The sequence below is a fragment of the Cryptomeria japonica genome, chromosome 1 (genome assembly GCF_030272615.1).
Source record: "Cryptomeria japonica chromosome 1, Sugi_1.0, whole genome shotgun sequence".
In the NCBI taxonomy this organism is placed as follows: domain Eukaryota; kingdom Viridiplantae; phylum Streptophyta; class Pinopsida; order Cupressales; family Cupressaceae; genus Cryptomeria; species Cryptomeria japonica.
Window position 1 is genome coordinate 108992429 of NC_081405.1, and position 11745 is coordinate 109004173.

An 11745-nucleotide genomic window follows, 5' to 3' on the forward strand; every position below is an offset into this window, starting at 1 on the left:
GCAAGAGTAGAGAAACATATAATTATTGAGTGCGGAAGGAAGACTTCATGAAAACAGTAACTGGATATTCTTATCTTGACTTCCTGTCCACAAAGTTCAAGAAATAATAATTATTTGGCTTCGGAAAATTTTTCCATATCCAATATGATGTATGATGTATTTGAATCACTGAAAACATATTCCTATATCTAATACAATCTAAAGCGGGATGTAAATTAATAAACAAAAATTTTGCTGGAGTTTTTCATTGTTAGTATGTTTCTAGCTACAAAAACTTGGATCTTGCACCAGAAGCTTGCCTTCTAAGGATCTCAGATCTACATCAAAATGGTTTGAACTATGACGGAACTGTCAAATAAACCAACCAAAAAATTCACATGGTCAGGTTAAGCCCTTGCATTTCAGAGACAGAGAATGACGAAAATCAACAAGAACAGGAGTAATTCATAATAAAAGCTCAATCCACAAAGATTTGCACCCACTGATACATGATAACTTACCTTTGCCACGGAAACAAAAAGCCAGTAACAATGCTTTCCTTACTTTAAGCCCCTGGATAATCATAAAACTCAACTAATAACTTAGCATAAAATAAGCAGGGTAAATTGCCCATTGAATCCTCATATAAGCATGAACTGGAGAATCCCATTGACATCAGTGTGAGGATTTCAAAGCAATCAGTAACCATCAAATTATTTCACATCAAAAAATTAATATATACAATTTTAATCCTACATCTGGGCCATTTGAAGACAAATAAACATCTTTTTTTACCCAATCCTTCCCTTTCATTAATGAAACTAAATACTACCGTATCTAAAATGCTGCATTATTTAATCTTAGCATCCAAGCTTTCTGATTCACCATCACACCCACATGACACATATCTAAAATGCTGCATTTTTTCACCTTCGCATCCAAGCTTTCTGATTCACTATCACACCCACATGACCATATCCAGTGTTGCAATTATCTCATCTTACACAGTTTCACCCCATAACAATTATCTCCTTTCCGGGGTCTACTTGTCCATTTAGTAGAGCTAGCAATTACCTGTATCTCCTTTATCTCATTCCAATTGAAATCGTTTATAGTTAGCAGAGCAAGTCTGTACAAAATGATCTTAGAGTTTCTCTATTCTCTGTACCTCACAGACCAGTATAGTAATGATTGTGAAGAACTCATTTTTTAATACTGCAAAATGTAGATCGACAACAGATGCAAGGGGTACCAAACGTGCATAAAATGAACAAGCTAAAATCAAAGAAAAAACCTTAGTAAAATGGGAAAAATCGCAACAGGTCAGAAACAGGCTTCTCAACGAAGAAACTAAAGATAATTGATGCACATAAGCTGGTGCAACTTTATGTCCTCAAATGCTGGTATAGGTACATAACAAAGACTTCTTTTTATGATCAAAGTGAGATAGTTTCAGGAACACGTGGAATACCTTTTGGGCATTTTTCTTCATCAATGGCAAAGACAATGAAAGATTGTCATTGTAGCAGGAATCTCCCAATGCCAACCCGAAGGAATCTTTATCGATACCTTGTGCATATCCCTTATACAGGGCACTGCATGCATTACTCAGGTTGGAAATCAGGGAACTTAATGCATCGTAAAACAATTCAAAACCACTAATGCTAGAAGGGCACTAAGTTGTAACATGTTGCAGCTATATTATAATATCTTTTCAGAGATCTCATCAGTAACAATTGATCTTCACTGCTACAGTTGGCTAAACCTATTATAAGTTATGGAAACAACTTGGAATAAATTTAACATTTATTTCTTTCAAGTTCGGTTTTTAAAAGTTTTTTCAAATGTTTAGGAAAAGCATCTAAACGTTGAGGTACAATAATCAACTTCCAATGCACAAGTTTCAATTTAGTAAAAGATACTTCAAGGTTATTAATTATCAATTTATCAGTAAGAACATCTCATCCACTCAAGGTTCTGCAATTAGTTTATAGTCAAACATAGGCAAAGCTTCTGTTGAGAAAACCCTTCATAATGGAATTGCACCCACTAGTAGCAGCTAACGAAACTACTCAAGCCACACAAGAACAAATAAAACAAACCCCAAGCAGAGCTTCAACCTTGGTTATTGGTGTAGGGTTTCTAGAAAAGTGCGGAAAACTTTTGGGGATTTCTCTCATTGCCATAAAGGCAGGATATTATCTTCTATCAATATTCTTATGCCAACCCAGAGGGATCTTTGCCAATACCTAGTGCATATACCTTCATACGAACGCAAGGCAAACGTACAATTCATCACCCTTGAAAAAGGCAAATTCAATGCATCGTAAAACAATTCAATACCACTGACAGTAGATGGGTACGGGATTGTAGAATATATAGTATCTTTTCAGAGATCTCATCAGTAACAATTCATTTCCACTATTTGTGAGAGTTGGCTAAACCTATTATTATTACAAAATCTACTCAAAATAAATTTAACAATGTTCCATTTTTTCAAGAAAGTCGGTTTTAACAAGTTTTCCAAATGCTTAGGAAAAGCATCTAAATGCCAGAGATTTTTAGTAAATATCAACTTTGCACAAATTTTTACTATATATGAGCTCCAACATCACATTCATAGTCTATAGTCAAACATGGGCAAAATTTTCTGCTGTAGTAAAAATAATCATCAAACAATGGCACCCATTGGTACCAGATATCCAAACTACACGTGCCACACAAGAACAAATAAAACAATTCCCTAGAAGCACATTATCCTTAGCAATTGATGTAAAATTTTGTTGAGAACTAACATAACTAAGATTCTTGAAATTTTTGTTAGTTGATTTCCACCAAATTACTTTGGATTCTGCTGAAATCCAATAAATTTGAGTCAAATAAAATAATTTAAGTCTGGTATCGTGCACAGTAACTGATAAAGTGTGCCAAATTTTGAATTAAATTCATTGATCAGCAACTCGAACAGTGTACACCTAGACAAATGGCTACAAGTGAAGAACTCAAAGAGAATTGCCTATCAAGCCAACCATTCCAACTTAAAGACATTAAATGCTAAACTGTAACAACACTACATAATGGCCAAGCTTGCAACTCAAAGCTAAAATCAAGTTGAATGTTCTTCCTGAGACCTTTAGCTTTTTAAAGTTCAAATATTTTTCCCACAAGACAGATAGGAATCAAGTTAATACTTTTAGATTTCTCAGGGTATAAATATATTGAAACCTTTTTTTCCGACGTTTCAAGCCTACCTTCCACAACCCTCTCCAGGGATATATTCAATCAATGATTTCAGTGGCAAGCAAGGCTCCACACAATATAAACAGCAGAGATCATGCTCTATATAGCATCACATATATCTTTTATCGAAGCGATGGTCACAAGTATCCAAAAAAACACATTTCAGCTATACCTAGCTCCACAATCAACATGCGGTTGATTTCTAAACATTAACGTTAAATACAGCTACCGCAGTGTATTGATGCGTGGCATTCGTAGTACAGAATAACTAGCCAAAACTGCCCCCCTACCCTACAGGAGAAAAAGAAAAGGCTATCTATGTCTCCCACTTGTTGACTAAAAAAATATACAATTTTTTTAAAATATGTGTGATAAGTGTACCACCATTTGGTCTATGGAAATTGTCATTCATCGATTTGTTAAACTTAAATTATAAATATGCATAATAAGAAACTAATTAAATATGATTGTAATTAAAATTATACCAGCTGAATTTTCTTCTTGATGTCAAAATCCAACAAAGTGATGAAACTTCTTAAGCATCGTATCCCCTGCAATTGTGAACTCCACCAACTAACATGTAAAAATATTTGGCTACCAACCAACAACCCTGAATTGAAGCTCTTAGCAAGTCAAATCACCACCTAATGGGACAGAAAAAGAAGGAAACACAAAGTTAAACATCAGAAAAAGAGACACATCTGTTGAGAGTATCGCTGTTAAGTATTTCTATTTTTAATGTTGTACAAGTGGTCAAATTTTCTTGCTTTTGTAATAAAACTTTATATCTTTCACCTTTAAGCAAACATTTTAATTTTGGGCAAAGAAATTATGGCTTCAATTGACCAAAGTCGGTACTACTACAGCATGCATATATAATAAAGCCGAGATAAGTCTAGCCAACTTAACCTAAATTTGAGTCAAACTACAGTAAGTATAATAATGCATGTTAACTACCAATGCCTTGTACACATTCTACATTATTAAATGGAACCCGAATAAAAAGCTAAGCACGACATATATGACTGTTCCCACAAGACACAACTAAAAATCTCTAAAGTGATTTAGAATCCAATCCATGAACAGTTTCGAAGTATTGGAATCCAAAAGAGAGAATAGGGAACCTAGTCATACCCAACTTTAAGTTTTAAGAACTATCGAATAAAGGACAAAAAGAAAAATAACTTCTTGGTAGTGTCTGTGTGATCCTATATTAAACCATAATATTTCACAAAAATTGGTTTTATTGTGATAATATTGTGGCTTGTCTATGTGCTACGGCCGATTATGCATACCCTTCTTTAACTACTTCCCAACTGCAATAAGTGCCCTCTAGTGTTACCCTACCAATCAAATTTAGATGTTAGCAATGGCATGTGTAACATGAACTATTTGCATACACATCTTCCAGGCAATCATGTATTAGAAAAGTAATTTATCAACTACCAATATAACATCTTGACCTTCTACGATTTGAACAGTCCATCGATACCTGCACAGATTCAGCAAATATACCTACACAATTTTCTAAGTGAATAAATGCAATTACTTGGGAAGGAAACAAACATGGAAAAGATAACTTGTCAACTGATAAGGAATGCTGTGAAGGGCCAATACAGCATTGCTTTAGAACTCCAGTACATAGTAAAATTCTTTACCCCAATCCACACCAATTTGTAATTCAGAGTTCATCATCTTTGCCTTAAGATTATGTATTTCCAATTCAATTTTATCATAAGCTTTTTTTTCATTGATTGTAAATTGTCTTTTGCCTTCGCCTCTCACCATACTCAAGGTTCTATTGATCCTTACAGTTTGATAAAATCCATCTTTTTGGCCACAATGTAGCCTTTACACAGGCAAACAATGTGCTATAATATAAAATTCACATTCAATTGCACCCTGCCGCATTTGCATAGAAGTGATGACCATTTAAAGGGAGAACCAATACATTAAGCGTTACCTTGTGGAATCACTGAGAATCAAAAAATATACCAATAATTTGAACAGGCATGAAAGATCAAAAATAAGCCAACCTTGGAGAGTTATATCTAAAACCTATAAGGGAACCAGGCTAAGATTTGTTGAATGATTAGTTGATAATTTAATAAATCTTGCTTTTTTGGGTTGGTGCCCTGTAAACCTCGTGTAACTGTAAGAGTTAGCTCTATAAGGATCTCTTGTACATAATCCAAATTCTTCATTCACCTCACGATATTTCATTCAGTGTACAAACTATCATCGTGAAGTATCATCCAAAACATCAATGTTCTTATATATTTCACAATTGTTTTGCAGAAACATTTTCTTGCAGTATTGTTTTGTTCAATCCTGACAATTGTTAATTCCAAGTTTCAGAAACAACCATAAGAGATAGCTTCTAATGGTAAAACCCTTGTTTTTGGGGTTCAGACCATTGCCACTGAGCATTAGATCTCCCTTTTTAAGTCTTAACTAAAATACAATTTTCTAAAAAAATTGTACAAAAAATTGTACTTTAATAACAACTAAAATACAATTTTCTAAAAAAATTGTACTTTAATAACAACCAATGTCAACTTATAAACTTTTGTCAAAAGAACAAAATGAAAAAATACATTTTTTGACCATGCTGTTCTGCAATAACTCTGCTGTATACCATGTACCAATACCTGTGATGCCACCTTCATCCTAATTAATAGAAAAGTTAAACCATAAATCCTTGTCATGTCATCCTTCATCCCAGTTAACAAAAAAGTTTAAACAAGAAACATGACATTTATTTCCTTAAGCCTGATCATATCAGAAAATTCAGAACATGAAAGCATATAAGTTAACAAAACAGAGCCAGTAAAACCTTCCTGAAATTCCAGCGAAGGCAAAACCCCCAAAATCACTAACAGAGCTAACATGACGCAAAATTTAAATAAATTAATTAGGCAGCACATGTAACATTCTCGACTCTGACATCACCCCTCTATTCACAAGCAGCGAAAGAATCATACATCCATGTCCTCTTCTTATGACTTCCTATATATGTATAGATATATATAGTATATAATAAAGTTCTATACAAAGGATGGATGATCACAAAATACGACATAAAGCTGTGCTAGTGCCCTTTCCTAGACTTTTAATCTCATGCTACAGGAACGAGGCAACCTTACAATTGCCACTTTGGCACTCGTATCGTTAACACTATATCGCTTCCTGCATCCCGGACACCGCCCATCTTGCTCAAGGATCCTCTTGTGGCAGAACAAGCAGAGACGGAAACCACAATTACAGGGAACAAAATTGAAGTCTGTAACATCCAAATCCTCATAGCAAATAGGGCAAGACAGTGGCACTGGAACTGATGAAGAAGAGGCATTATGTTGATTACCACTCCATGTACTGCCCCAACACAAGGGACGGCAGGACTGTGATGGGAAACTGTGAAGCTTGGTAAGCTTTGGCAATGTATTAGGACGAGAAGCGTCATCGGGCCTCCAAGCCCTGCCACTAACACTACGGAGAGATTTGTTTCCAGCACTTGTGGACTTGATCTTATACTCAGGTTTTAGAATCCCATCCTCGATAGAGAATTTGGATTTATTGTCATCAGAGGCATTATCAGAAATAGATTGGATTTCTTCCTTAACAGGTTTTGGCACAGGCTGCCCTATATTTAGAGCATCCGCAGCAGCCTCCCAGTCATCTTCGACATCCGAACTACCATCATCCTCCTCTTCATCATCTTCTTGGCTGCTATCAGGAGCTTGACTTTTGTTATTATTATCTTCTGAGCTGCAACCCTCATTGTCATATTCCTCTTCTTCAATTGAAGCCTTTGAGCTTCTGGAATCTATGTCCGAAAAACTTCTTCGAAGTATTTCTACTTGCTCTGTTTGAGTACCGCCATTGTTTCCTTCCCCGGAATTAGTACTAATAGAATTAGTGGCACCGCTGTCTTTGCTACTCTCGCCGTTTTCATTGTGCTGCTGCTGCTGTTGGTGCTGCCAAGTTATCTTATTCTTGCCTGCACCAATTTCAAATGGCCAAATTTAAAAAACTATTTTCCCCTTTTTTCTAACTTGACTAAACATACAGAGCCCTCGTTCTAAATTCATGTTCGCCACCAATCTGACAAACACTAATAAAACAGTGAACCTTCATTCACTATGCATACCTAGAGACAGCCATTGCTCGCGGCGCGCATCCAGTTTGCATTGCTTCAACTTGGCTCGCCTGTTCACCTAAAAATCACAAGAAAACAACTCCATTCAAAGCCGAAATGCTATGTGTTTGAACTGATAAAAACTGTAAAATTCCTTATCAAAGTCAAAAAAAAAAGGCAGAATTAAAATCGGGAAACAATGCCCTCTACCTGGACTGATAAAACTATGAAATTCCTAAGAAATAAAACGCTGAAATTTTTTTGGGTTCTTATAAACTCCGGAAAATGCTGTTTATCTGAGATGATTAAACTATAAAATTCTTTCACAAAACAAGGCTGGAATTTTACCTTGCATTCTTAAAAATTAGGCATATCTGTTTGTTTTTACAATTTAAGAAATGGGTGTGTGGAAGAGGGAAGTGGGTATGCCTCTTTCCATGTGAATTGACAAAATTACGAACTTTGATATCCAATTAAACCTGAAATGTTGGATTTTGGCTCATCAATAATTACTGTTACCGAAAACGCAATGCAGTCTGAGCTTATCTATGAAATGGTTATCTCGATGAGAAAACTGGGTTTGCCTTTGATAAAACTACCAGGTTCCTACTCAAATCAAAGTTAAAATTCTGCTTTTTGTTTTGTCGACAGCAAGGGTCACAATAACTCAGGCCACATTTTCTGGATTTTATAAAATGGGTATCGGCGGAGTCAAGTCGGTATACTCTTGATGATAAGAACAAGTTACAAATCACATCAAAACTGGATTTTTGCTTCATCAATCATCAGTATTCTTGAAAATTCCGACAAATTATTTCTTTCTTTTCAAAATGGGTATAAGTGGTCATACGTTTTTTCTACAAAAAATAATATACAGTTGTAGGATTCCTCATGAGAACAGAACAGAAATCGTGTAGGCAACAACTCTTTTCAATTTTTCAAAAAGTGGGTATCTGTGAAATTGAAGTGGGTGTCTGGACAAATGAAATGGGTATACCTTTTTCTTCTTCGCAGCATAATCCCTAGCGGCCCCTGCCTTGGAAGCAAGAGAGGACGACTCTACTTTAGGATCCACCTCGCAAAGGACATTTCCTCCGCATTCCAGAACCATTTTCGAATATTAAAAAAGCACCCCTGCAAAAGCCTAATCACACAAAGAATCTGATAAACCTCTGTATATTGATTCTCAGACTATGCCTACTTTTTTCTGTCTGGTGACAAATTGAGATAAAATAAATTACGCGTAAAGAGCACCACGACCTTGGAATTATCGTAGTCAATCGCGATCTATGTATCAATATGTTCAAGGGCTTCTGCTAATCGTGCATACATACAAATCCGAGCTTGCAGATATTATAACACTTGGTTGGGGTTTTCCCCCTTGGTATCGGGCCTATGGTTTTATCCGTTCGATTGCTACAGAATGAACGGTCAGTGTGACGATAGGGAGGCACACGTGGAGGATTTGTCTGCCATTGATTTAATTTTGGGCAGTCCGTCGGATTTTTTGCAGGGTTCGTGTGGCTTACATGGAGAGAGGCCCAAGATTGCTTTGCTCTGTTAAAAATCTTTTTTGTACGTTTGATAAATAAAGAAGGAAATTGACGGTTGTTTTGTCATGGAGATATGACAAAGCCAAATAATTCGGAAAATTAGTCTCACTTTCTATACATCTTTCCTTGTCTCCTCCATGAATTAACTATACCATAAAAATGTAGAACTTGTTTTTTTCAATTGCATGTCTTTATGATCCTAGGAGAACTTTCTAATAGTTAGTCATAGTACTTTTGGTGTTACTAAATAGTTCATATGTAAGTATTCTATGATAGGAGAGCTATTCAATAGTCAAAGTACTTTTGGTCTTACCATATAGTTCATATATACAAATATTTATAACTTTAGTGGCCAAGCATTTGACTTTAAGGTTGTGGACCTCTCACAAGGTTATTTTGTGTACAAATATTTACAATTTAATGTGTATTGATTATACATTTATATTTATGACAAAGTCATTTCATTTAGAGTTATAAATATGTGTTTGATAGTGATTTGATAGTATCTTTAGATATTTTTACATATTTCTAAGAATTTTACGGTTGTAGATTTAAGAAATTTGTATTGATTGTACAAAATATTGACTATACATTTATATTTTTAAGTCTCATTTGGTGTAGAGTTATAAATATGTGTTTGGCAATGATTTGCTAGCATATTTAAGTAATTTTACTAATTTGTAAGAAATTCACACATCATCCTAATGGTGGATCATGAAGTGTGATCCAAAACGTTGATGCGAAAAAATTCACAGAATCGAATCCAGAATCGACTAAATGATACAGTTATGGATTGTGCAAATCTGATCAAATTAATTTCACGCATTAATTTAAGAATTTTTTATTGATTTATAAAAAAATTAAAGACAAATTAAAATTTATTAACATGGATGATCATTTTCAAAGACTTTGAAGAGTGATCCAAATTAGTGTTGAGCTTAAGAATGGCAAATTCATAATTCTCTTTTAAGTATGTATATTAGAGTAACACTATAATTACTTCAAAACAATTGATACATTGTGTAAGAAGTCATTTTGATTAATAATTATGCTTGTTTATTATCACAATCCACTCTGATACAATAGTAATGTATTACAATTAATGCAAACACTTGATATGGAAATATTAACAAAGACATTCAAACAACAAAGTTTAGCATGTATTATAACAACATGAAAAGGCATAATTATCATGATCTTATCCTATAGGACATCATGCTATAATTATGATAACACACATAGAATTGAAGAGAAAATATAACTTTTTAGCTTTTGAACACAAAAATATAATTTAAGAGCTATAAAGGTTGACTTGAGCTCTAAAAAATGTTGAAGACCAAACTAAGAGTGTTACAATGACATAGACCTTTCTAAAACCTTCAATTTTTTTAAAAAGTGGGTTCAATCGATTTCCTAAATCAAAAGTTATGGTCTCACATTAGAAATGTAAGAACATCTATGGTGCATAAGAGATTTGTAAAAAGGAGTTACATTTGTTGACCAATTTATGATGCATGTTATTATACATCATAAGGCATCTTTGACTAGAGCCAAAATGGAGCACCGAAATTAGTGAGTGGATTATGACAAGCTTATGATAAGTATATAAGAAATGTGTTACTTTGCCCTACAGACTCATCTTGCAATTTGGGCATTAGATTTTGACAAGATATTTGAGCACCACATTTTGGGTGGTTTTATTTCATGGTTTACTAATTACCATTTGATGATTTCATGTATTGCTTCTCTTATTTGTTGGGTGCTTGAGATGTGGATTCCATAATATAATTTTGTATTATGTTGTTGAAATATATCTAGATTTGTATGTCATTATAATCTTTTATAGAGGATTGAGCCTAGACTTATATTATAACCTTTTTTAGGTTGTTGACAATACAATTGGTTGGAGACGTGGAGGCTAAGATTTTTCTCAAAGGGTTTTTCGAGCGTATATGCTTTGTTATAATTGTGTGGGCATTATTTTTATGTTTAAAACTATATATATTCTATTTACACATATCTCCTTTTATATAATTGTGGATGTAGACACTTCATATCCACTCCAAGTTATTCTTTATCACCTTCATTGCAGATTTGTTAAATAAATTGAATTTACTTAATTAATTAAGTCAATTTGTGTTTGTTATCAGGAAAAAATCAAAGATAAATAATTAAATATGTTATATTTTTTGTGATGTCCTATCAACCTTACTTTTTATTTTTTTCCAACAATTAAAATTATTCTCTTATATGCAATTAATTTTTTTTTTAAATTATAAGTTACATAAACAACATTAAGAGTGTTACATTTCATTTGTTTATATCATTGTAAAATCTAAAACACAGATGCCACTCTCAAGAAGTCCAAGTTGAAAAATTATATTTATTTTAGTTATTTCTTTTATAAAAATGTGACACAATTTGGAACTTTCACTCATAAGGAAAATGAGTAGTGCAAGTACCAAAAGATGAAAGGTCACGCCACTAATAGGTGTATGAAATTAAAAAACTACATCTAAGATCTCACCAACAAAGATGTGATAGAAGTAGACAAAACCTCATCTCCATCATATGATAAGCAAATAGGAATGTTACACTCTCCTTAGCTTTTATGTGAGCATTGTTGGAAAATTATTGTCATCATTTTTATCTAAGAAAGCTTGTGGCATGGCCAACTGCTTTTTGAATTGTTGAAAATTAACTAAAATATCTCTTTTGGCCGACCCATTTAAAGCTACCTTCCTTATTTTTGGCACCTAATTTTATGACCTAAAAATTTAAATAAATATATCATATTTTTATATTGTGGGTAGACCTATGTTAAAGGATTTAATT

General features: G+C 33.8%; 1 protein-coding gene across 1 annotated transcript; it reads right to left on the bottom strand.

The window, feature by feature from the left end:
• Positions 1 to 6109: 6109 nt before the first annotated feature.
• On the bottom strand, positions 6110 to 8853 carry LOC131026850 (uncharacterized). The gene is made up of 4 exons (XM_057956857.2): positions 8618 to 8853; positions 8355 to 8501; positions 7370 to 7436; positions 6110 to 7219 (listed from the first exon to the last, which is right to left on the bottom strand). Exons 2-4 carry the CDS (start codon positions 8466 to 8468, stop codon positions 6324 to 6326), a joined length of 1077 nt encoding a protein of 358 aa, XP_057812840.1. The 5' UTR covers positions 8469 to 8501; positions 8618 to 8853; the 3' UTR covers positions 6110 to 6323.
• Positions 8854 to 11745: the final 2892 nt, after the last annotated feature.